This window comes from Camelina sativa, chromosome 15 (assembly GCF_000633955.1).
Source record: "Camelina sativa cultivar DH55 chromosome 15, Cs, whole genome shotgun sequence".
Lineage (NCBI taxonomy): Eukaryota > Viridiplantae > Streptophyta > Magnoliopsida > Brassicales > Brassicaceae > Camelina > Camelina sativa.
The window spans coordinates 30123195-30149945 of NC_025699.1; the positions used below are offsets into that span (position 1 = coordinate 30123195).

At 45.1% G+C, this 26751-nt stretch overlaps 6 protein-coding genes across 6 annotated transcripts; 2 read left to right on the top strand and 4 right to left on the bottom strand.

Moving 5' to 3' along the window:
* On the bottom strand, positions 644-1738 carry LOC104748944. The gene has a single exon (XM_010470516.1). It carries the CDS (start codon positions 1736-1738, stop codon positions 644-646), a length of 1095 nt encoding a protein of 364 aa, XP_010468818.1.
* On the bottom strand, positions 5678-6772 carry LOC104748945. The gene has a single exon (XM_010470517.1). It carries the CDS (start codon positions 6770-6772, stop codon positions 5678-5680), a length of 1095 nt encoding a protein of 364 aa, XP_010468819.1.
* On the bottom strand, positions 10047-11141 carry LOC104748946. Its single transcript, XM_010470518.1, has one exon. It carries the CDS (start codon positions 11139-11141, stop codon positions 10047-10049), a length of 1095 nt encoding a protein of 364 aa, XP_010468820.1.
* LOC104748947 lies at positions 14414-15508 on the bottom strand. Its single transcript, XM_010470519.1, has one exon. The coding sequence runs from the start codon at positions 15506-15508 to the stop codon at positions 14414-14416; it is 1095 nt and encodes a 364-aa protein (XP_010468821.1).
* Positions 19687-21384, top strand: LOC104747917 (leucine-rich repeat extensin-like protein 4). Its single transcript, XM_010469625.2, has one exon. It carries the CDS (start codon positions 19951-19953, stop codon positions 21160-21162), a length of 1212 nt encoding a protein of 403 aa, XP_010467927.1. The 5' UTR covers positions 19687-19950; the 3' UTR covers positions 21163-21384.
* On the top strand, positions 24391-24890 carry LOC104747918. The gene has a single exon (XM_010469626.1). The coding sequence runs from the start codon at positions 24449-24451 to the stop codon at positions 24794-24796; it is 348 nt and encodes a 115-aa protein (XP_010467928.1). The 5' UTR covers positions 24391-24448; the 3' UTR covers positions 24797-24890.

Below are 26751 nucleotides of genomic sequence, written 5' to 3' on the forward strand. Positions count from 1 at the left end.
TCACTTTGTAGCAGTAGGTCCCCCTATCTGTGATGAATGCCGTTTTCTCGCGGTCAGCTGAGCTCATGGCGATCTGGTTGTAGCCTAAAAAAGCATCCATAAATGAAAGCAGCTGGTTTCCAACCGTGGCTTCGACGAGACGATCTATGTGCGGCAGAGGAAAGCTGTCCTTAGGGCAAGTTTTGTTGAGATCGGTGAAGTCCATGCAAACTCTCCACTTGCCGTTTTTCTTTTTGACCACCACCGGGTTAGCCAGCCAATCAGGGTACTGGACTTCCATGATTTGATCCGCCTTGAGTAGTCGTTCAACTTCGTCCTAGACTGCCTTGGCTCGATCCGGGCCCAAGCGCCTGCGCTTCTGTCTGATCGGCTTGGACGTGGGGTCGATATTGAGCTTGTGGCACATGACTTCGGGGCTTATCCCGACCATGTCCTTTGTTGACCAGGCGAATGTGGAAGCCCGAGATTGCAGGAAAGCGATCAGCTTAGTCTTTATGCTTTCATCGAGTTCGGCCCCGATACCGACAGTTCGCGAGGGGTCGGAAGGATCAATATTCGCCTGTAGGATCCGACACTCCGGAGACTTGAGGCGATCCCGCTCTGGCTTTCGGGGACCGGTGAGATGGTCCCCGCTCTGTAATTGCTATGCGGCCTCCGTCTTCCTCTGCTTCTTTTCGATAACAGAGCAGGCTCGGGCCACCCTCTGGTCGCCGTAAAGTGTGCCAATTCCTGTAGGAGTTGGGAATTTGAGGCAGAGGTGATAGGTCGATGGTACGGCCTGCATCGCATATATCCACGGTACCCCCAAAATAGCGTTGTAGATTGGTGGTGCATCAACGACTGCGAATTTAGTCTTCCGGGTCACTTCGCCGGCTCGCACTTGTAGTTTTACGTCTCCCATCGACATCTTGGCGACCCCGTCATAGCCCGTCAGCGTTTGAGTTTCGGGTTTTAGTTGGTTTGGTGTGACGCCCATTTTTTCTAACGTTTGCCAGCAGAGTACATTGACGGTGCTCCCAGTGTCAATCAGGACTCGTTCGACGTCGAAGTCGCCCATCGAGACTTCGATAACCAAAGGGTCTGAATGGGGGTGTTGGATCCCTTTGGCGTCATCCGAAGTGAATGATATCGGGTCCTTGCAGAGTGAAGGCTCGCTCGGAGCAGTTTGAAGGGCGCAAACTTGTCGTGCCCTCTTCTTTAGTGCGCGAACAGAGTCTGCGCAGTCCTCTGGTGGACAAAGTATCATGGTTATTCGTCCACGGGGAGGGGAATTGACCCGCTCCGGGTTTTGTCCCCTCTGTCGTTTCGGAGGGCCAGGCAGTTCGTCTGCTTGGGGCGCCTCCTCCTGATGATTCACGGGTGCTTGGTTGACCGGCTGTTGGACTGCGTTGGGTAGTCCGTCGTAGCCCCGTCTGCCGACTGCACCACAGCCTCGGTTAGATCGTCCTCCGCGCCATCCCCCTCGGCGACCTCTGCCTCCACGGGCGCTTTTTGGCTGATAAGTAGCTTCGACCTTGCCGGAGAGATACTTCGCGTACAGGTAGTTCTTCAGGTGGACGCACTCTTGTGTGGAGTGACCGGGGTACATGTGAAAATCGCAGTAGAGTTCCTTCAGGTCGGATGGCTGCTTTTCTTGATCGTCCACCTCGGAGACTGCGTGGATGACGCCCTTTTTGCGATCCTGGGGTTCATGGTGCTTGCGGGGTTCGTGGTGTTCGACCCGATGGTTGTTCGTCATGGGTTTTTGCGGCTATTCGGGCTTCCTCCTCCTCGTCCAGTGCGAATATGGAGGCTCGATGCACCGCGTCATCGAGGTCTTTGGGTTCCTGGATGTTGAGGTCCTTTCGTAACGGTGATCCAGGGATCAGGCCCTTTCTGAAGGCTGCCATTGCTGCATCCTCCGGGACGTTGACCTTTGTCAGCTTCTCCTTGAACATGTTCAAGAAGCTGGCGATGGGTTCTCCCCGTTCCTGGGCCATCTCCCATAGATCTGAACTTGTCACGCCTCGTTCAATGAGGATTCGGTAGTTCTTGAGGAAGGCCTTAGATAAGTCGTCAAAGTTGTCGATCGAGTTCGGCTCGAGCATTGTGAACCATACCAAGGCAGGGCCGGAAAGGCTATCTACGAATAGCTGACAGCAACCGGCGTCTGTTCGTCGGTGAATCCTGCCTTTGACATGGTTGCCATGAAGGATGTCATGAACTGGACCGGATCTTTGTCTCCCTGGTAGATCGGAAGCTTCAGCTTGACGTTCGGTATGGCAGCCCGTGCTATCCGTTGAGTGAATGGTGACTGCCGAGTTACTTCGACAATCCTATCGATCTCGGGGGCCGTGCTGATAGCTCGATGGAGGAGCGTGTTCATGCCGCTAATCTGTGACTTGATTTCTTCGAGTTCGAAGCAAGGTCCGGAGTTCGCAAGGCGGGTGACCGGGGCGGCCGAGATCTCGTGTATCCGTAAATTCGGATTCGTCGGTCGAATGCTCGACGTTGTTTGAGGGGGAGGATTCCTCTGCTCGAATTGTGCGTCCGAAAAGTCGAGACGACGAGTGAGACCGCCCAAGTTGAGTGCTGGCGATTGTCCGTCAGAGATCTGTGATGGGGTTGTTTGGGTTACAACGGCGTCAACTCTGCGGTTGGTGTCGGAGATCATCTGGTAGATCTCTTTCGTCATGGTGCCGAACAAGATTCTGAAGTCCTCCATGGAAACGACCTACGGATTCTGGACCGCTGGCGTGGTATGAACGGGGAGGTTCCCGTTCTGTGCGCCGATTTGCTGCTCCGTTGTGCGAGCATCCGCCTCGTTATGGGTTTGTTCATCAGAAGGCTCCGTGTCGAGGTTGACTAGCTCTTCGAGAGTTCGTCCTGCACCCTGGCTGGTTTCCCCTTCAGATCTGACCCCGAATGGGAGTTCGGTGGAGGTTCCGGCCAGGTTTGCCGTTGTGTTGACGCGATGACGAGAGTACACGGCAGTGACAGGCCTAGTCGATGCGCCACCCAGTGTCGCGATGTCATCCTGAGAAGGCGTGATGCCCGTGAGATCGGGCGTGCGGTTTGCNTTCTTGGATTTGGATGCCGGCAAAGGTCCTATGGCATCCATGGCCCAGCACATAAATGGATACGGAGCAGTGACGGTGTTTAATAGTTCGGGCGGGACGTGTCGCATGGGTCCATGGCGCTGACAAGCTTCGCATTTGGCCGCGAAAGTTTCACAATCGGCCATCATGGTAGGCCAATAGTGTCCGTCCTTTTTGATTTTGAGAGCAAGTGCGCGTCCGCCAGAATGGTTGCCACCCTCGCCTTCATGCACTTCCATCATGATACGTTCGGCCTCGTCCCGAGTAACACAGGTAAGGAACACTCCCGAAGCACTCCGGCGAAATAGTTCCCCGTCCAACAGGATGTACCTGGCACTTCGAGCCTTAAGTCGTCGAGCTGCCCATCGGTCTGCCGGGACGGTGCCATCGGAGATGTAAAGTTTGATCTCGGTTTGCCAATCTTCGGGAGGCTTGACGATGTCCGCCATATCTTCTATCGGCTCGTCGACTTCCATCGGGATTGGGTCGTCGTTGATGAGGGCGATCTGGCTGTCCGGATCAATGCTGGGAGCCTCGATGCATTCAATGGGAATGGTACACCGTAACTCGGGGTCGGAGCGGTTCGCCAGAGCTGCGAGGGCGTCGGCTGATGCGTTTTCGTTCCGTGGAACCTTCGTCAGAGAAAAAGACGTAAATTCGCCGGATAGCGTGCGGACCAACTGTCGATATGCTCCCATTCGCTTGTTTTTGGTGTCGAATTCGCCGCTGAATTGACTGACTACGAGTTGGGAGTCACAGAAGACCTGCAGGTGTTTGACTCCAAGTCCCTGGGCTAGCCGGAGTCCTACGAGAACGACCTCGTACTCGGTCTCGTTGTTCGACGCTTTGAAATTGAGCTTTAACGCCTGCTCGAGGATTTCTCCGGTGGGGGATCGGAGTATGAGTCCGACCCCGGATCCTTGGTTTGTTGACGAACCGTTGACGAACATTGTCCATTGCTCCACCGCGGGGGTGGGGTCGTCAAGCTCGGGCGACAGTTTNCGGCCGCCGCACCGAAGTGGACGTCGGTTCCTTCTTCTCCAAGACTACGTTTCATCCGAACTGATTCCTGGTGACCTAATTGATCCATTAACCGGATTTCCGGTTAAGTAANTCAGACTTGGGCGAGAACGGTATTCGATGTCGTACTCGCTGAGCTCGACGCCCATTTCGCCATGCGTCCGGATTGGAGAGGGCTATGAAGGATGGTTCGGAGTGGTTGATCAGTAAATACGACGATAGAGTGTGACTGAAAATAGGGTCGTAGTTTCCGTGCTGCGACGATCACTGCAAGGGCCAGTTTCTCCAGCGTGGGGTATCGTGATTCCGCGTCGTTTAGTGCTTTGCTTCTGTAGAAAATGGGCTTCTGGTCTCCGCGGTCGTCTCGGACTAGTACCCCGCTGACTGCCGAACTGGAAACTGAGACATAGAGATATAGTGTTTCTCCGTCCTCCGGTTTGACCAAAACTGGGTGATAGGTGAGATATTCCTTCAATTGACGAAAGGCGATCTCGCATTCCTCGTCCCAATGGAAATCCTTATTCCCGCGAAGAAGTTGGTAAAAGGGGAGGCACTTGTCCGTTGAGCGAGCGATGAAACGATTTAGAGCAGCGATCCGGCCAGTCAGGCGTTGTACTTCTTGCTTGTTGGTCGGTGACGGGAGTCCTAGTATAGCTTCGATCTGCTTAGGATTTGCCTCTATTCCCCGTTCAGTGACGATGTACCCCAGGAATTCCCCGGAAGTTACTCCGAATGTACACTTCGTCGGGTTTAGTTTCATCTGGAATTGATCCAAGATGTCGAAACATTCTGCCAAATGTTGGACATGCTGTTCCGTGATCAGAGATTTTACCAGCATATCGTCTATAGACCTCCATGGTTTTGCCGAGCAGATCCGCAAACATCATGTTTACCAATCGCTGGTAGGTTGCTCCGGCGTTTTTCAATCCGAACGGCATCACTTTGTAGCAGTAGGTCCCCCTATCTGTGATGAATGCCGTTTTCTCGCGGTCGGTTGAGCTCATGGTGATCTGGTTGTAGCCTGAGAAAGCATCCATAAATGAAAGCAACTGGTTTCCAGCCGTGGCTTCGACGAGACGATCTATGTGCGGCAGAGGAAAGCTGTCCTTAGGGCAAGCTTTGTTGAGATCGGTGAAGTCCACGCAAACTCTCCACTTGCCGTTTTTCTTTTTGACCACCATCGGGTTAGCCAGCCAATCAGGGTATTGGACTTCCATGATTTGATCCGCCTTGAGTAGTCGTTCAACTTCGTCCTAGACCGCCTTGGCTCGATCCTGTCCTAGGCGCCTGCGCTTCTGTCTGATCGGCTTGAACGTGGGGTCGATATTGAGCTTGTGGCACATGACTTCGGGGCTTATCCCGACCATGTCCTTTGTTGACCAGGCAAATGTGGAAGCCCGAGATTGCAGGAAAGCGATCAGCTTAGCCTTTATGCTTTCATCGAGTTCGGCCCCGATACCGACAGTTTGCAAGGGGTCGGAAGGGTCAATATTCGCCTGTAGGATCCGACACTCCGGAGACTTGAGGCGATCCCGCTCCGGCTTTCGGGGACCGGTGAGATGGTTCCCGCTCTGTAATTGCTATGCGGCCTCCGTCTTCCTCTGCTTCTTTTCGATAACAGAGCAGGCTCGGGCCACCCTCTGGTCGCCGTAAAGTGTGCAAATTCCTGTAGGAGTTGGGAATTTGAGGCAGAGGTGATAGGTCGATGGTACGGCCTGCATCGCATATATCCACGGTACCCCCAAAATAGCGTTGTAGATTGGTGGTGCATCAACGACTACGAACTTAGTCTTCCGGGTCACTCCGCCAGCTCGTACTTGTAGTTTTACGTCTCCCATCGACATCTTGGCGACCCCATCATAGCCCGTCAGCGTTCGAGTTTCGGGTTTTAGTTGGTCTGGTGTGACACCCATTTTTTCTAGCGTTTGCCAACAGAGTACATTGACGGTGCTCCCAGTGTCAATCAGGACTCGTTCGACGTCAAAGTCGCCCATCAAGACTTCGATAACCAAAGGGTCTGAATGGGGGTGTTGGATCCCTTTGGCGTCCTCCGAAGTGAATGATATCGGGTCCGAACAGAGTGAAGGCTCGCTCGGAGCAGTTTGAAGGGCGCAAACTTGTCGTGCCCTCTTCTTTAGTGCGCGAACAGAGTCTGCGCAGTCCTCTGGTGGACAAAGTATCATGGTTATTCGTCCACGGGGAGGGGAATTGACCCGCTCCGGGTTTTGTCCCCTCTGTCGTTTCGGAGGGCCAGGCAGTTCGTCTGCTTGGGGCGCCTCCTCCTGATGATTCACGGGTGCTTGGTTGACCGGCTGTTGGACTGCGTTGGGTAGTCCGTCGTAGCCCCGTCTGCCGACTGCACCACAGCCTCGGTTAGATCGTCCTCCGCGCCATCCCCCTCGGCGACCTCTGCCTCCACGGGCGCTTTTTGGCTGATAAGTAGCTTCGACCTTGCCGGAGAGATACTTCGCGTACAGGTAGTTCTTCAGGTGGACGCACTCTTGTGTGGAGTGACCGGGGTACATGTGAAAATCGCAGTAGAGTTCCTTCAGGTCGGATGGCTGCTTTTCTTGATCGTCCACCTCGGAGACTGCGTGGATGACGCCCTTTTTGCGATCCTGGGGTTCATGGTGCTTGCGGGGTTCGTGGTGTTCGACCCGATGGTTGTTCGTCATGGGTTTTTGCGGCTATTCGGGCTTCCTCCTCCTCGTCCAGTGCGAATATGGAGGCTCGATGCACCGCGTCATCGAGGTCTTTGGGTTCCTGGATGTTGAGGTCCTTTCGTAACGGTGATCCAGGGATCAGGCCCTTTCTGAAGGCTGCCATTGCTGCATCCTCCGGGACGTTGACCTTTGTCAGCTTCTCCTTGAACATGTTCAAGAAGCTGGCGATGGGTTCTCCCCGTTCCTGGGCCATCTCCCATAGATCTGAACTTGTCACGCCTCGTTCAATGAGGATTCGGTAGTTCTTGAGGAAGGCCTTAGATAAGTCGTCAAAGTTGTCGATCGAGTTCGGCTCGAGCATTGTGAACCATACCAAGGCAGGGCCGGAAAGGCTATCTACGAATAGCTGACAGCAACCGGCGTCTGTTCGTCGGTGAATCCTGCCTTTGACATGGTTGCCATGAAGGATGTCATGAACTGGACCGGATCTTTGTCTCCCTGGTAGATCGGAAGCTTCAGCTTGACGTTCGGTATGGCAGCCCGTGCTATCCGTTGAGTGAATGGTGACTGCCGAGTTACTTCGACAATCCTATCGATCTCGGGGGCCGTGCTGATAGCTCGATGGAGGAGCGTGTTCATGCCGCTAATCTGTGACTTGATTTCTTCGAGTTCGAAGCAAGGTCCGGAGTTCGCAAGGCGGGTGACCGGGGCGGCCGAGATCTCGTGTATCCGTAAATTCGGATTCGTCGGTCGAATGCTCGACGTTGTTTGAGGGGGAGGATTCCTCTGCTCGAATTGTGCGTCCGAAAAGTCGAGACGACGAGTGAGACCGCCCAAGTTGAGTGCTGGCGATTGTCCGTCAGAGATCTGTGATGGGGTTGTTTGGGTTACAACGGCGTCAACTCTGCGGTTGGTGTCGGAGATCATCTGGTAGATCTCTTTCGTCATGGTGCCGAACAAGATTCTGAAGTCCTCCATGGAAACGACCTACGGATTCTGGACCGCTGGCGTGGTATGAACGGGGAGGTTCCCGTTCTGTGCGCCGATTTGCTGCTCCGTTGTGCGAGCATCCGCCTCGTTATGGGTTTGTTCATCAGAAGGCTCCGTGTCGAGGTTGACTAGCTCTTCGAGAGTTCGTCCTGCACCCTGGCTGGTTTCCCCTTCAGATCTGACCCCGAATGGGAGTTCGGTGGAGGTTCCGGCCAGGTTTGCCGTTGTGTTGACGCGATGACGAGAGTACACGGCAGTGACAGGCCTAGTCGATGCGCCACCCAGTGTCGCGATGTCATCCTGAGAAGGCGTGATGCCCGTGAGATCGGGCGTGCGGTTTGCTTCGGGAACTTCGTTCACGACGGAAGACATTATTGCAAGGCTTTTTAAGGAGAGTTTCCTAGAGAGTAACTTTTCTAGAGACGATTTGCGTCCCCACAGACGGCGCCAATTGTAGAAACTAGGTTTCCACAATGAATTTGTTTAAGGGGGGAAACAAATTCAATGAAGCTATCTCTCTAGAAAATAGATCTAAACCTTGGAATTAGAAGTAAAGAAGAAGAACTCAAAGAAATTAGGGTTTATTGCTAAGAACAAGAGGAGAACTCGATTATTGTATTAGATTCTGGATGATTTACAATGGAGAAGTCTCCCCTTATTTATACATGTTCGCAGATCACATAATATATTAACTTTCCTTAACGGACGAAGTGAGATATGGGAAACTGCCTTATTGCTTGAGTCGGCCGCCGCACCGAAGTGGACGTCGGTTCCTTCTTCTCCAAGACTACGTTTCATCCGAACTGATTCCTGGTGACCTAATTGATCCATTAACCGGATTTCCGGTTAAGTAATCAATTAATATTTCTGGTTTAGCTCGGTATGTCAGGGGTGCTGAATCCCACACCAACAGTTTCAAATAAAGAAAATTTACAGTCATATTCATCTACCCACTCGAAATAAAGATTCCTAAAACATGAATTAATGATAAAACTNTTTCTCCAGCGTGGGGTATCGTGATTCCGCGTCGTTTAGTGCTTTGCTTCTGTAGAAAATGGGCTTCTGGTCTCCGCGGTCGTCTCGGACTAGTACCCCGCTGACTGCCGAACTGGAAACTGAGACATAGAGATATAGTGTTTCTCCGTCCTCCGGTTTGACCAAAACTGGGTGATAGGTGAGATATTCCTTCAATTGACGAAAGGCGATCTCGCATTCCTCGTCCCAATGGAAATCCTTATTCCCGCGAAGAAGTTGGTAAAAGGGGAGGCACTTGTCCGTTGAGCGAGCGATGAAACGATTTAGAGCAGCGATCCGGCCAGTCAGGCGTTGTACTTCTTGCTTGTTGGTCGGTGACGGGAGTCCTAGTATAGCTTCGATCTGCTTAGGATTTGCCTCTATTCCCCGTTCAGTGACGATGTACCCCAGGAATTCCCCGGAAGTTACTCCGAATGTACACTTCGTCGGGTTTAGTTTCATCTGGAATTGATCCAAGATGTCGAAACATTCTGCCAAATGTTGGACATGCTGTTCCGTGATCAGAGATTTTACCAGCATATCGTCTATAGACCTCCATGGTTTTGCCGAGCAGATCCGCAAACATCATGTTTACCAATCGCTGGTAGGTTGCTCCGGCGTTTTTCAATCCGAACGGCATCACTTTGTAGCAGTAGGTCCCCCTATCTGTGATGAATGCCGTTTTCTCGCGGTCGGTTGAGCTCATGGTGATCTGGTTGTAGCCTGAGAAAGCATCCATAAATGAAAGCAACTGGTTTCCAGCCGTGGCTTCGACGAGACGATCTATGTGCGGCAGAGGAAAGCTGTCCTTAGGGCAAGCTTTGTTGAGATCGGTGAAGTCCACGCAAACTCTCCACTTGCCGTTTTTCTTTTTGACCACCATCGGGTTAGCCAGCCAATCAGGGTATTGGACTTCCATGATTTGATCCGCCTTGAGTAGTCGTTCAACTTCGTCCTAGACCGCCTTGGCTCGATCCTGTCCTAGGCGCCTGCGCTTCTGTCTGATCGGCTTGAACGTGGGGTCGATATTGAGCTTGTGGCACATGACTTCGGGGCTTATCCCGACCATGTCCTTTGTTGACCAGGCAAATGTGGAAGCCCGAGATTGCAGGAAAGCGATCAGCTTAGCCTTTATGCTTTCATCGAGTTCGGCCCCGATACCGACAGTTTGCAAGGGGTCGGAAGGGTCAATATTCGCCTGTAGGATCCGACACTCCGGAGACTTGAGGCGATCCCGCTCCGGCTTTCGGGGACCGGTGAGATGGTTCCCGCTCTGTAATTGCTATGCGGCCTCCGTCTTCCTCTGCTTCTTTTCGATAACAGAGCAGGCTCGGGCCACCCTCTGGTCGCCGTAAAGTGTGCAAATTCCTGTAGGAGTTGGGAATTTGAGGCAGAGGTGATAGGTCGATGGTACGGCCTGCATCGCATATATCCACGGTACCCCCAAAATAGCGTTGTAGATTGGTGGTGCATCAACGACTACGAACTTAGTCTTCCGGGTCACTCCGCCAGCTCGTACTTGTAGTTTTACGTCTCCCATCGACATCTTGGCGACCCCATCATAGCCCGTCAGCGTTCGAGTTTCGGGTTTTAGTTGGTCTGGTGTGACACCCATTTTTTCTAGCGTTTGCCAACAGAGTACATTGACGGTGCTCCCAGTGTCAATCAGGACTCGTTCGACGTCAAAGTCGCCCATCAAGACTTCGATAACCAAAGGGTCTGAATGGGGGTGTTGGATCCCTTTGGCGTCCTCCGAAGTGAATGATATCGGGTCCGAACAGAGTGAAGGCTCGCTCGGAGCAGTTTGAAGGGCGCAAACTTGTCGTGCCCTCTTCTTTAGTGCGCGAACAGAGTCTGCGCAGTCCTCTGGTGGACAAAGTATCATGGTTATTCGTCCACGGGGAGGGGAATTGACCCGCTCCGGGTTTTGTCCCCTCTGTCGTTTCGGAGGGCCAGGCAGTTCGTCTGCTTGGGGCGCCTCCTCCTGATGATTCACGGGTGCTTGGTTGACCGGCTGTTGGACTGCGTTGGGTAGTCCGTCGTAGCCCCGTCTGCCGACTGCACCACAGCCTCGGTTAGATCGTCCTCCGCGCCATCCCCCTCGGCGACCTCTGCCTCCACGGGCGCTTTTTGGCTGATAAGTAGCTTCGACCTTGCCGGAGAGATACTTCGCGTACAGGTAGTTCTTCAGGTGGACGCACTCTTGTGTGGAGTGACCGGGGTACATGTGAAAATCGCAGTAGAGTTCCTTCAGGTCGGATGGCTGCTTTTCTTGATCGTCCACCTCGGAGACTGCGTGGATGACGCCCTTTTTGCGATCCTGGGGTTCATGGTGCTTGCGGGGTTCGTGGTGTTCGACCCGATGGTTGTTCGTCATGGGTTTTTGCGGCTATTCGGGCTTCCTCCTCCTCGTCCAGTGCGAATATGGAGGCTCGATGCACCGCGTCATCGAGGTCTTTGGGTTCCTGGATGTTGAGGTCCTTTCGTAACGGTGATCCAGGGATCAGGCCCTTTCTGAAGGCTGCCATTGCTGCATCCTCCGGGACGTTGACCTTTGTCAGCTTCTCCTTGAACATGTTCAAGAAGCTGGCGATGGGTTCTCCCCGTTCCTGGGCCATCTCCCATAGATCTGAACTTGTCACGCCTCGTTCAATGAGGATTCGGTAGTTCTTGAGGAAGGCCTTAGATAAGTCGTCAAAGTTGTCGATCGAGTTCGGCTCGAGCATTGTGAACCATACCAAGGCAGGGCCGGAAAGGCTATCTACGAATAGCTGACAGCAACCGGCGTCTGTTCGTCGGTGAATCCTGCCTTTGACATGGTTGCCATGAAGGATGTCATGAACTGGACCGGATCTTTGTCTCCCTGGTAGATCGGAAGCTTCAGCTTGACGTTCGGTATGGCAGCCCGTGCTATCCGTTGAGTGAATGGTGACTGCCGAGTTACTTCGACAATCCTATCGATCTCGGGGGCCGTGCTGATAGCTCGATGGAGGAGCGTGTTCATGCCGCTAATCTGTGACTTGATTTCTTCGAGTTCGAAGCAAGGTCCGGAGTTCGCAAGGCGGGTGACCGGGGCGGCCGAGATCTCGTGTATCCGTAAATTCGGATTCGTCGGTCGAATGCTCGACGTTGTTTGAGGGGGAGGATTCCTCTGCTCGAATTGTGCGTCCGAAAAGTCGAGACGACGAGTGAGACCGCCCAAGTTGAGTGCTGGCGATTGTCCGTCAGAGATCTGTGATGGGGTTGTTTGGGTTACAACGGCGTCAACTCTGCGGTTGGTGTCGGAGATCATCTGGTAGATCTCTTTCGTCATGGTGCCGAACAAGATTCTGAAGTCCTCCATGGAAACGACCTACGGATTCTGGACCGCTGGCGTGGTATGAACGGGGAGGTTCCCGTTCTGTGCGCCGATTTGCTGCTCCGTTGTGCGAGCATCCGCCTCGTTATGGGTTTGTTCATCAGAAGGCTCCGTGTCGAGGTTGACTAGCTCTTCGAGAGTTCGTCCTGCACCCTGGCTGGTTTCCCCTTCAGATCTGACCCCGAATGGGAGTTCGGTGGAGGTTCCGGCCAGGTTTGCCGTTGTGTTGACGCGATGACGAGAGTACACGGCAGTGACAGGCCTAGTCGATGCGCCACCCAGTGTCGCGATGTCATCCTGAGAAGGCGTGATGCCCGTGAGATCGGGCGTGCGGTTTGCTTCGGGAACTTCGTTCACGACGGAAGACATTATTGCAAGGCTTTTTAAGGAGAGTTTCCTAGAGAGTAACTTTTCTAGAGACGATTTGCGTCCCCACAGACGGCGCCAATTGTAGAAACTAGGTTTCCACAATGAATTTGTTTAAGGGGGGAAACAAATTCAATGAAGCTATCTCTCTAGAAAATAGATCTAAACCTTGGAATTAGAAGTAAAGAAGAAGAACTCAAAGAAATTAGGGTTTATTGCTAAGAACAAGAGGAGAACTCGATTATTGTATTAGATTCTGGATGATTTACAATGGAGAAGTCTCCCCTTATTTATACATGTTCGCAGATCACATAATATATTAACTTTCCTTAACGGACGAAGTGAGATATGGGAAACTGCCTTATTGCTTGAGTCGGCCGCCGCACCGAAGTGGACGTCGGTTCCTTCTTCTCCAAGACTACGTTTCATCCGAACTGATTCCTGGTGACCTAATTGATCCATTAACCGGATTTCCGGTTAAGTAATCAATTAATATTTCTGGTTTAGCTCGGTATGTCAGGGGTGCTGAATCCCACACCAACAGTTTCAAATAAAGAAAATTTACAGTCATATTCATCTACCCACTCGAAATAAAGATTCCTAAAACATGAATTAATGATAAAACTCTATTTGCTTCGTATGAATGCTATAGATGGCGCATGCGATAAAGATGAGAGAAAACAAATGTGTTTCTATGAATGCTTCATATAATGTGTGTCTACTTTAAAGTCAAAATGAACAGGAAAGATAAACCATAATGTTTCTTCTTTATGTTTTTTCTAACCCAAGAAAATAGCGATGAAGAAAAANATTCCTTCAATTGACGAAAGGCGATCTCGCATTCCTCGTCCCAATGGAAATCCTTATTCCCGCGAAGAAGTTGGTAAAAGGGGAGGCACTTGTCCGTTGAGCGAGCGATGAAACGATTTAGAGCAGCGATCCGGCCAGTCAGGCGTTGTACTTCTTGCTTGTTGGTCGGTGACGGGAGTCCTAGTATAGCTTCGATCTGCTTAGGATTTGCCTCTATTCCCCGTTCAGTGACGATGTACCCCAGGAATTCCCCGGAAGTTACTCCGAATGTACACTTCGTCGGGTTTAGTTTCATCTGGAATTGATCCAAGATGTCGAAACATTCTGCCAAATGTTGGACATGCTGTTCCGTGATCAGAGATTTTACCAGCATATCGTCTATAGACCTCCATGGTTTTGCCGAGCAGATCCGCAAACATCATGTTTACCAATCGCTGGTAGGTTGCTCCGGCGTTTTTCAATCCGAACGGCATCACTTTGTAGCAGTAGGTCCCCCTATCTGTGATGAATGCCGTTTTCTCGCGGTCGGTTGAGCTCATGGTGATCTGGTTGTAGCCTGAGAAAGCATCCATAAATGAAAGCAACTGGTTTCCAGCCGTGGCTTCGACGAGACGATCTATGTGCGGCAGAGGAAAGCTGTCCTTAGGGCAAGCTTTGTTGAGATCGGTGAAGTCAACGCAAACTCTCCACTTGCCGTTTTTCTTTTTGACCACCATCGGGTTAGCCAGCCAATCAGGGTATTGGACTTCCATGATTTGATCCGCCTTGAGTAGTCGTTCAACTTCGTCCTAGACCGCCTTGGCTCGATCCTGTCCTAGGCGCCTGCGCTTCTGTCTGATCGGCTTGAACGTGGGGTCGATATTGAGCTTGTGGCACATGACTTCGGGGCTTATCCCGACCATGTCCTTTGTTGACCAGGCAAATGTGGAAGCCCGAGATTGCAGGAAAGCGATCAGCTTAGCCTTTATGCTTTCATCGAGTTCGGCCCCGATACCGACAGTTTGCAAGGGGTCGGAAGGGTCAATATTCGCCTGTAGGATCCGACACTCCGGAGACTTGAGGCGATCCCGCTCCGGCTTTCGGGGACCGGTGAGATGGTTCCCGCTCTGTAATTGCTATGCGGCCTCCGTCTTCCTCTGCTTCTTTTCGATAACAGAGCAGGCTCGGGCCACCCTCTGGTCGCCGTAAAGTGTGCAAATTCCTGTAGGAGTTGGGAATTTGAGGCAGAGGTGATAGGTCGATGGTACGGCCTGCATCGCATATATCCACGGTACCCCCAAAATAGCGTTGTAGATTGGTGGTGCATCAACGACTACGAACTTAGTCTTCCGGGTCACTCCGCCAGCTCGTACTTGTAGTTTTACGTCTCCCATCGACATCTTGGCGACCCCATCATAGCCCGTCAGCGTTCGAGTTTCGGGTTTTAGTTGGTCTGGTGTGACACCCATTTTTTCTAGCGTTTGCCAACAGAGTACATTGACGGTGCTCCCAGTGTCAATCAGGACTCGTTCGACGTCAAAGTCGCCCATCAAGACTTCGATAACCAAAGGGTCTGAATGGGGGTGTTGGATCCCTTTGGCGTCCTCCGAAGTGAATGATATCGGGTCCGAACAGAGTGAAGGCTCGCTCGGAGCAGTTTGAAGGGCGCAAACTTGTCGTGCCCTCTTCTTTAGTGCGCGAACAGAGTCTGCGCAGTCCTCTGGTGGACAAAGTATCATGGTTATTCGTCCACGGGGAGGGGAATTGACCCGCTCCGGGTTTTGTCCCCTCTGTCGTTTCGGAGGGCCAGGCAGTTCGTCTGCTTGGGGCGCCTCCTCCTGATGATTCACGGGTGCTTGGTTGACCGGCTGTTGGACTGCGTTGGGTAGTCCGTCGTAGCCCCGTCTGCCGACTGCACCACAGCCTCGGTTAGATCGTCCTCCGCGCCATCCCCCTCGGCGACCTCTGCCTCCACGGGCGCTTTTTGGCTGATAAGTAGCTTCGACCTTGCCGGAGAGATACTTCGCGTACAGGTAGTTCTTCAGGTGGACGCACTCTTGTGTGGAGTGACCGGGGTACATGTGAAAATCGCAGTAGAGTTCCTTCAGGTCGGATGGCTGCTTTTCTTGATCGTCCACCTCGGAGACTGCGTGGATGACGCCCTTTTTGCGATCCTGGGGTTCATGGTGCTTGCGGGGTTCGTGGTGTTCGACCCGATGGTTGTTCGTCATGGGTTTTTGCGGCTATTCGGGCTTCCTCCTCCTCGTCCAGTGCGAATATGGAGGCTCGATGCACCGCGTCATCGAGGTCTTTGGGTTCCTGGATGTTGAGGTCCTTTCGTAACGGTGATCCAGGGATCAGGCCCTTTCTGAAGGCTGCCATTGCTGCATCCTCCGGGACGTTGACCTTTGTCAGCTTCTCCTTGAACATGTTCAAGAAGCTGGCGATGGGTTCTCCCCGTTCCTGGGCCATCTCCCATAGATCTGAACTTGTCACGCCTCGTTCAATGAGGATTCGGTAGTTCTTGAGGAAGGCCTTAGATAAGTCGTCAAAGTTGTCGATCGAGTTCGGCTCGAGCATTGTGAACCATACCAAGGCAGGGCCGGAAAGGCTATCTACGAATAGCTGACAGCAACCGGCGTCTGTTCGTCGGTGAATCCTGCCTTTGACATGGTTGCCATGAAGGATGTCATGAACTGGACCGGATCTTTGTCTCCCTGGTAGATCGGAAGCTTCAGCTTGACGTTCGGTATGGCAGCCCGTGCTATCCGTTGAGTGAATGGTGACTGCCGAGTTACTTCGACAATCCTATCGATCTCGGGGGCCGTGCTGATAGCTCGATGGAGGAGCGTGTTCATGCCGCTAATCTGTGACTTGATTTCTTCGAGTTCGAAGCAAGGTCCGGAGTTCGCAAGGCGGGTGACCGGGGCGGCCGAGATCTCGTGTATCCGTAAATTCGGATTCGTCGGTCGAATGCTCGACGTTGTTTGAGGGGGAGGATTCCTCTGCTCGAATTGTGCGTCCGAAAAGTCGAGACGACGAGTGAGACCGCCCAAGTTGAGTGCTGGCGATTGTCCGTCAGAGATCTGTGATGGGGTTGTTTGGGTTACAACGGCGTCAACTCTGCGGTTGGTGTCGGAGATCATCTGGTAGATCTCTTTCGTCATGGTGCCGAACAAGATTCTGAAGTCCTCCATGGAAACGACCTACGGATTCTGGACCGCTGGCGTGGTATGAACGGGGAGGTTCCCGTTCTGTGCGCCGATTTGCTGCTCCGTTGTGCGAGCATCCGCCTCGTTATGGGTTTGTTCATCAGAAGGCTCCGTGTCGAGGTTGACTAGCTCTTCGAGAGTTCGTCCTGCACCCTGGCTGGTTTCCCCTTCAGATCTGACCCCGAATGGGAGTTCGGTGGAGGTTCCGGCCAGGTTTGCCGTTGTGTTGACGCGATGACGAGAGTACACGGCAGTGACAGGCCTAGTCGATGCGCCACCCAGTGTCGCGATGTCATCCTGAGAAGGCGTGATGCCCGTGAGATCGGGCGTGCGGTTTGCTTCGGGAACTTCGTTCACGACGGAAGACATTATTGCAAGGCTTTTTAAGGAGAGTTTCCTAGAGAGTAACTTTTCTAGAGACGATTTGCGTCCCCACAGACGGCGCCAATTGTAGAAACTAGGTTTCCACAATGAATTTGTTTAAGGGGGGAAACAAATTCAATGAAGCTATCTCTCTAGAAAATAGATCTAAACCTTGGAATTAGAAGTAAAGAAGAAGAACTCAAAGAAATTAGGGTTTATTGCTAAGAACAAGAGGAGAACTCGATTATTGTATTAGATTCTGGATGATTTACAATGGAGAAGTCTCCCCTTATTTATACATGTTCGCAGATCACATAATATATTAACTTTCCTTAACGGACGAAGTGAGATATGGGAAACTGCCTTATTGCTTGAGTCGGCCGCCGCACCGAAGTGGACGTCGGTTCCTTCTTCTCCAAGACTACGTTTCATCCGAACTGATTCCTGGTGACCTAATTGATCCATTAACCGGATTTCCGGTTAAGTAATCAATTAATATTTCTGGTTTAGCTCGGTATGTCAGGGGTGCTGAATCCCACACCAACAGTTTCAAATAAAGAAAATTTACAGTCATATTCATCTACCCACTCGAAATAAAGATTCCTAAAACATGAATTAATGATAAAACTCTATTTGCTTCGTATGAATGCTATAGATGGCGCATGCGATAAAGATGAGAGAAAACAAATGTGTTTCTATGAATGCTTCATATAATGTGTGTCTACTTTAAAGTCAAAATGAACAGGAAAGATAAACCATAATGTTTCTTCTTTATGTTTTTTCTAACCCAAGAAAATAGCGATGAAGAAAAAATAAACCATTGATTAGTAGTGGCCTAGTGGGGAATACAAAGCTTCCAACTCAAATTTACAAAAATCTAATCAATGTATTGTTGATTCTTCTCCTCTACTTCTTCGCATTCACATGGAATCTCTCACTCACTAACTTCTGCAATCATGAGTGCGTTATAACCTAATCTATTTATCAATATATGTAACATCACGTATTAAACACTACATGGGCAAAAATTTATTAGACATTATACATCTCCACATCGATTTAACAACTACCATTTTTTTGGTATTATCTAACTTTATACACCCAAAAATACTTCTTTTGGTTTTATTTGTGGGATATAATATATATGAGCTGGCGGATTTGCATATTCAAGCATAAGATTCATACTATTGTTTGTACTCTTGCTAGATTTAAAGTATTTGTATCCTAATATATGTGGACATTCTTTTGTTTTTATTTTGAGACACTAGTTAGCTGCTTGGGGTGCCCCAGATATAAGAAACATACAACTGTTTTGTTCAGTAGTTAGCTAGATTCAAATATATATATTTTTTTATTTTTCTTAATCTTATTGTTAACTTTCGTTTTCTTGTGGGTTCCTTCGAAAATTTTGTGTGGATGATCGCACTCATTCGTTAACTGACGAAACATAACTTACCGAAACATCAAATATTATATATATATATTTTTAAAAAATATAATATGGGATGCATCATGCATGCATATATATAACAATTAGATTTTGAATGGTAGCTGTAAGAAAAAAAAAAAAACAAGAAGACTATAAATGTGGGATTAAATTTTTCATTTTTGGAAGGAATATGTAATTGAATCGGTCGGAAAGGGTGTAAAAATCTACAAGAATTTAAGTATCCACCTAATTTCTTTTAAGTTAAAAGCAAACAAAGAGCCAGAATATGATGGGTGGCAAATAATTAGATGATTCAATATCAGTCCATTTTTGATTAATTTTCTAATACTATTAAATGGATGAGTCATCCCCAAAATCTATTGGTGTGTGTCCCCTCCATGTGAAGGCGATAAGTAAATCTCCAAATACTTTTTTAACATTTTGATTAATCATTCTCTCAAGTCAACACGATCTCACGACATTCACACTAAGAAGCTTACCCCCTTTTTCGATGTATGCACCTTCATTAGATTCTTCTTTTTACTTCTTCTTTGGATCTATATGTAATATAGGATAAATAACTAATTCTATCATGTCGTTTGGTTATTTCCTTTCCTAGCAAATTGGTCATACTTCTGTATTTTTACGTCGGCACGATAGTTGTTCAATTCTTCACATTCTCATTTTTGGTGGATTGACAGAAAAAATCAACTGATATGACAGACAAATATTCTGAATTTTCTGATAGCAAAATCGGAGAGTCAATGGAAACACTATCATTATTAGGTATTTACCAGCTTCACATAAAAATAAGATACCTTGTTTTTATAATCTAGATTTGAAGTTATCTTTGATTTTAAAATATTTAATGTGTTTATTTATACCAGGTAGGCAGGTACCAAATGTTTAATATATTTCTAAATGACATATATAGCTGTAATGATTTTTCAAAAAAGGAGGTTTGTTTAGAAACATTCGGAAGAACGTACTAGACTTCTAGTGACAGCACATGGAAATAATAACTCTCATATGGGACTGGAAATATTTTTACAAACAAACAAATGACAAACTTATGAATCCTCCCAACCCGGAAAGTAAAATAATGTTTTTATTATGACAGTGGTCAGTGGTAACTTCTTAAAATTATTTAATAGAGAAAAGTAGTTTTTATATTCGAAATATGGAAACATGAGGTTAAATGTCCCGGAGTACACAGGGTACATATTATAATACGACCCAAGTCCTAACCATAATATTATCATCACACAGTACTGTATCTTACTATTCTACGCAAAGTATCCCACTAAATAATGCTTTATAAAAATAAAATTCATGGGGGACATATGATGAATGAATGAAATATATATAGCACGAGGCCTTTTTGACAAAATTGACATCATAAGTTGAAAACAAAACAGTAACTGAGAAGCAAAAAAAAAAACTCCCATCAAAAACCCCAATTGCCCCCACACTACTACTTACTTGCTCATCATCAATCAATGCTTCAACCACACTTTTGTAACAACAACACAAACCTCACACTAATCCAACGAAACCCTTCATTCTCTTTCCAAATTTTCAACATTCCCCAAGAAAGAAAAGACAGCAACTTTAATTAAAAGCTTCTTCTTGAGTTGTTACTTCAGTTTCCAAAAGTAAACAAGAAGATATGATGATGAAGAAGAAGAAAGGCACCAACTTTAAGCTACTCTGTTTACTTCTGTTCCTGGGTTCGATCCAGACAAACGGATTCGGCATTGGAGTTGGAGTAGGAATCGGCGGCGGAGACGGAGACGGTGACGACGGAGTTTGGATCGGTGCCGGCGGTGGAAACCCTAATTCCAATCCTGGCTCAGCTCCAAAGCAGCAGACAACAAATGCAGCTTACAGAGCTCTTCAATCTTGGAAAACCGCAATCACAGAGGATCCATTAGGTGTTCTAAAGACATGGGTCGGTGAAGATGTTTGTACTTACAGAGGCGTGTTCTGTTCTGGCTCCTATGTTACCTCAATAGATCTAAACAAAGCGAATCTCAAAGGCACCATTGTCAAAGACCTCTCTTTGCTCTCGGACCTAACCATTCTCCATCTCAACAGCAACAGATTCTCAGGTCAAATCCCAGATTCTTTCAGGAATCTTGATTCACTTCAAGAACTCGATCTCAGCAACAACGGGTTCTCCGGTTCTTTCCCTCAAGTCACACTCTACATCCCAAACCTGGTTTACCTCGATCTCCGGTTCAACGATTTCACTGGTTCTATACCGGAGAGTCTTTTCAGCAAACAGCTAGACGCGATTCTCCTCAACGACAACCAGTTCACCGGAGAAATCCCCCGGAACCTCGGTTACTCGACAGCCTCGGTGATCAATCTCGCCAACAACAGATTATCCGGCGAAATACCGACGAGTTTCGGCATAACCGGTTCGAAATTGAAAGAGGTTCTGTTTCTTAATAACCAGTTAACCGGTTGTATACCGGAATCAGTTGGTTTGTTCTCCGACATTGAAGTCTTCGACGTTAGTTTCAACTCCTTGATGGGTCATGTCCCTGACACGATCTCTTGCTTGTCGGAGATTGAGGTTTTGAATCTCGGCCACAACAAATTCTCCGGCGATCTTCCCGATTTGGTTTGCGCTTTAAGGAATCTGATTAACCTGACCGTTTCTTTCAATTTCTTCTCTGGGTTTAGCTCCCAGTGCTCGAGTCTTAGCGTCGGGTTTGATTTCACCGGGAATTGTATTCCCGGTAAGGGTTATCAGCGGTCGCAGCCGGATTGTTCTGCGATTCCCGGCGGTCAGTTGAGTTGTCTTAGAATTCCGACGCAGCCGTTAACTTGTGCTGGGATTGGCGTGGGATTGAAGGTGACGAAGTCACCATGAGAACGCAAAGTTGGAAGCTTTTTTATTTTGAAAGTTCTGTTGAGTTATTATGCAATGGTGCTTTTTGTTATGTTTGATAGAAGAAAATGGTTTTTATCAGTTTACGTTATTAATCAACTGATTTTAGTAGAAACAAATTAGAAAGCTTATCTCTGATTTTGAACATTTTTTTTGTAATGTGATGATCTTTCTAAAAAAAATAAAAGTTGTTGTTGACCCTAATGAGCAAATATTTGTTGGGATGAAATTTATTAATGTTCGTTATTAAATGGTCTTTAATGTCTTCAAAGGAATTGGACATGTTGTTGGTCCAAAAAACTGGTGCTGTTTTGCTTAAACTGATTAATGGCAAAGATGACCCATTACTTTTTCTTTCTTTGAAGTTGTTCAAGAATTCAAAACTGATACAAATATCCCTAGGAGGGATCCATGGTAATCACAAAAGAGAAGGCCATTGGGGCATCTCAAGCTACATATGATTGTCTTCCATCCTCCTTAGTCAATCTTCTATATAGCCATTAAGAAAGCTTCCATATTTTCACTTCTTAATGAAAGTATGTATATTGTTGGAAACAAAAGATGAGATCAAGACTTGTCTATGGTAAGGTAACAACATAAAAGAAAAGAAAAAAGACCTCAATGGGCCATTGTTCAAGATAAGCCGAATTGCTTGAGAAGCATGGCTTAAATCTAGGGTTTTTGACACTTGATTAGATTTACCATGAGTTTGTAACACAAAGCCTTGCACGTCTAGAGTATATCGAGAATAGGCACACTTATGTGTGTGACGTTGCCCCACCGACGAGGGTTGACGATCTATTAGTGGTTTTGTGTGCAAAAATACAAATACGAGTGGTAGTCAGTGCCGGCCCAGCAAAAAATGAGGCCCAATACGTAAACATTTTTTTTAATGGATTTTATAAGATAAATTTTAAAAGTTAAAACAAAATCTTAAGAGCTCATAAAATAGAGGCCTATTTTTGGAATAATAGATAGATAAAGATTAAAATTTGAGACCAAATCTTGAATGTTTTGAAAAATGAGGCCTATATTTGTAATATAAATATTTAGTTGGGCTTAACTTTTTTACTAAAAATTTCAAAAAAATTAGAGGCCCAATACGTTTGTGTCATAGGAATGTGCGGCGGGCCGGGCCTGGTGGTAGTATCCTCAATCCAAGTAGATAAAAGCAGTAAACACAAATATGTGCTAGTTATCAAAAACACAAATATAAAGTTACAATATATTTTACGTTTTCATTTTAGTAGATTCAAAGACCAAGAAAATAGTTGAGCACTTGATTTACTTAGAAGATATCAAAATGGTAACGGATCATGCTCGAAAAATAATTTTGGCAAAAAACTAACGGAAATCAAGTGCTCAACTATTTTCATGCTTGAGAAATGATGTTGGAAAATGGTAACAGTCAAGATCAGAAATATGCCTTTACTTCTCCTTCAATTCTTCTTCATCTTTCTTTTCTTTATGTCTATGCGACTGAAATCCCATGATTTTTGGGTCGCCAGATGAAATAGCGATGCCATCTATGCCTTTGTTTCAAAGAAGCGACTGTCGCTGGTTTTAAACCATGACAAAAATCTATGGAGAAGACGATCATAGAAAATATTTTGTTACCTAAAAAATCTGAATTTTAATTGGGAATTTTCCAAAATTATAGTTACACCCTCTAATATGTTAATAATTACAATATGATGTGTTAATAAAAGAGTCGCTGGTTTGAGTCGTGCGACCAACAAAAGAACAGGACCATTATCATCAAAAGAACAATAAGTTATATAGGCTTTGACCAGATACTCAATATCTAGTACTCATTGGTCATTTTAGACTCAAGTGTATGTTCTTATAATATGGTATGCCAAAAATTACAAAAACTGATTAGAAAAACATAAACAAATTTTAATTTTAAATTCGAAACTGAAATAGGAACTTAAAGAGGTTTTGAACATTCAATTAACTGCAGACTGAATCATGTAAGAATGGTATTTGTATATTAGTATTTCAACCATAGAGTACTAGGGATAAAATTTGATTAGAGTCATTTCCCACAAGTGGATTAGGTTGACAATGAAAATATAGTCCACATAACCATTAACCTCTCACATTTAATTTGTTTCTCTTTTTGCCATGATTTTAATCTATATATCTATGTTTTTTTTTCTTAATTGAGTTTTCAAATTTTGTTGAGAATTTGTTAGAAATGCCATTTTTGAGATACCCCTTTCAAAAGTACCTTTTTTTTTGAACATTTTCATTTTTGTTATCTTTTATACAATTACAATATGAACATTAATTTTTAGAATTTTTTTTTAGGTTTGAGTTATCTATTTTACATTTGGGGTATATTTTTTAGGGGATAGGGTTAGTATTTGGGTTTAAACCTTTAATGGTTTAGAATTTAGTCATTTTATATATTAAAAATGGTATTTTTGAAAATGGACACCATGAAATGGTAGTTTTGAAAAGTGACATAGAAATAGGGGTATTTTTGAAAATCCCCCAATTTTGTTTCTATTCTCTTTAATAAACATTGTTTTACATCTATTTTAAAGAAGTATTTTCTCTAGTTTACGAAAAAATATTTTTTGTAATTATTAGTCATCGACCTAAAATATATTCATTTTTTACAAACTTATCAATAAGGTTTCAACCTTTTTATTTATGTTAAAAAAATGTTACACATTTTATATATACAGCTCTAGTGAATCTCAGATTCTTTTTTAAAATTTTTTTTGATAATGAAATGTTGTAATAGAAATTAGAAACATACTAGTGGCATTTCTTTGTCAATTAGATAAGAAATTTATTAGTGTGACTTAGAGTTTTTATACATTAAAAATAAAATATATTTATATGTCAAACTACTAAAAAATAGTTTAATATATTTAAAACTCTATATATTTCAGTTAGTATATAACCTCATATTAAAAAAATTGGCCTAAAAGTTTGCATGATTTAAAACAAAATTACAATGTTCTCCATTTAAACAAGATATCTTTACTTGTATTAAATTTGTCATTACAATTTAAAAAACAATAATTGAAAAGAGAAATTTAAACGCTCATAGTGTATTTATTTACCGAGAAAAGAAACTCTTTCTCATTAATTATTTTAGTTTTGTAATATGTTATGATAGTTACGTTGGGTTTTCAATTACATATAAATAGTGTATGTAGCATTGTGTCTATGATATCAAATACAAAACACACTTCATTACATTCTTTTCATATAAGAAATAATAGTTGGTAAATTTCACGTATAAGCACATATGGCTAAATTTACCTCTCAGATTGCTATGTTATTCATTGTTGTAGCCTTGGTTTGCGCCTTTGTTCCTGTATTTTCGGTCGATGAATCTGAAGCAAAATCGTTATGGGATACTTGTCTTGTTAAAATCTCTCCTCACTGTGCCTTGGATATAATCGCCGTTGTTTTTGGAAATGCAACCATCAATGATTCTTGCTGCCACGATCTTGTTCAAGAAGGAAAAGTGTGTCACGATAATCTTATTAAGTATATTGCTGACAGACCAGCCTTAATTGCCCGTGAAACACTATATTTGAAGAAGAGGGACGACTTGTGGAGTCATTGCGTTGCAATCTCGAAAACTGCTTAAATTATTTTGATTAAAAACTTGATAGTTTTGGTGTAACATTTAATTTATCGGAAATATCCACTTCAGTACTTTTACAAAAAATAAAGGAAAAGTAAAGCTCTTTGAAGATAAATAACATAATTTGTATTTCTAACAAATATGAGCTAGTTATCCTCAATTCAAGTAGATAAAAGCTTTAAACACAAATACGTGCTAGTTATCAAAAACACAAATATAAAGTTACAATATATTTTACGTTTTCATTTTAGTAGATTCAAAAAACAAGAAAATAGTTGAGCACTTGATTTACTTAGAAGATATCAAAATGTTAACAGTGTGGGATCATGCTCAAAAAATGATGTTGGCAAAAAACAGACGTAAATCAAGTGCTCAACTATTTTCATGCTCGATAAATGATGTTGGAAAATAGTCAGAAATATGCCTTTACTTCTCCTTCAATTCTTCTTCATCTTTCTTTTCTTTATGTCTATGCGACTGAAATCCCATGATTTTTGGGTCGCCAGATGAAATAGCGATGCCATCTATGCCTTTGTTTCAAAGAAGCGACTGTCGCTGGTTTTAAACCATGACAAAAATCTATGGAGAAGACGATCATAGAAAATATTTTGTTACCTAAAAAATCTGAATTTTAATTGGGAATTTTCCAAAATTATAGTTACACCCTCTAATATGTTAATAATTACAATATGATGTGTTAATAAAAGAGTCGCTGGTTTGAGTCGTGCGACCAACAAAAGAACAGGACCATTATCATCAAAAGAACAATAAGTTATATAGGCTTTGACCAGATACTCAATATCTAGTACTCATTGGTCATTTTAGACTCAAGTGTATGTTCTTATAATATGGTATGCCAAAAATTACAAAAACTGATTAGAAAAACATAAACAAATTTTAATTTTAAATTCGAAACTGAAATAGGAACTTAAAGAGGTTTTGAACATTCAATTAACTGCAGACTGAATCATGTAAGAATGGTATTTGTATATTAGTATTTCAACCATAGAGTACTAGGGATAAAATTTGATTAGAGTCATTTCCCACAAGTGGATTAGGTTGACAATGAAAATATAGTCCACATAACCATTAACCTCTCACATTTAATTTGTTTCTCTTTTTGCCATGATTTTAATCTATATATCTATGTTTTTTTTTCTTAATTGAGTTTTCAAATTTTGTTGAGAATTTGTTAGAAATGCCATTTTTGAGATACCCCTTTCAAAAGTACCTTTTTTTTTGAACATTTTCATTTTTGTTATCTTTTATACAATTACAATATGAACATTAATTTTTAGAATTTTTTTTTAGGTTTGAGTTATCTATTTTACATTTGGGGTATATTTTTTAGGGGATAGGGTTAGTATTTGGGTTTAAACCTTTAATGGTTTAGAATTTAGTCATTTTATATATTAAAAATGGTATTTTTGAAAATGGACACCATGAAATGGTAGTTTTGAAAAGTGACATAGAAATAGGGGTATTTTTGAAAATCCCCCAATTTTGTTTCTATTCTCTTTAATAAACATTGTTTTACATCTATTTTAAAGAAGTATTTTCTCTAGTTTACGAAAAAATATTTTTTGTAATTATTAGTCATCGACCTAAAATATATTCATTTTTTACAAACTTCTCAATAAGGTTTCAACCTTTTTATTTATGTTAAAAAAATGTTACACATTTCATATATACAGCTCTAGTGAATCTCAGATTCTTTTTAAAAATTTTTTTGATAATGAAATGTTGTAATAGAAATTAGAAACATACTAGTGGCATTTCTTTGTCAATTAGATAAGAAATTTATTAGTGTGACTTAGAGTTTTTATACATTAAAAATAAAATATATTTATATGTCAAACTACTAAAAAATAGTTTAATATATTTAAAACTCTATATATTTCAGTTAGTATATAACCTCATATTAAAAAAATTGGCCTAAAAGTTTGCATGATTTAAAA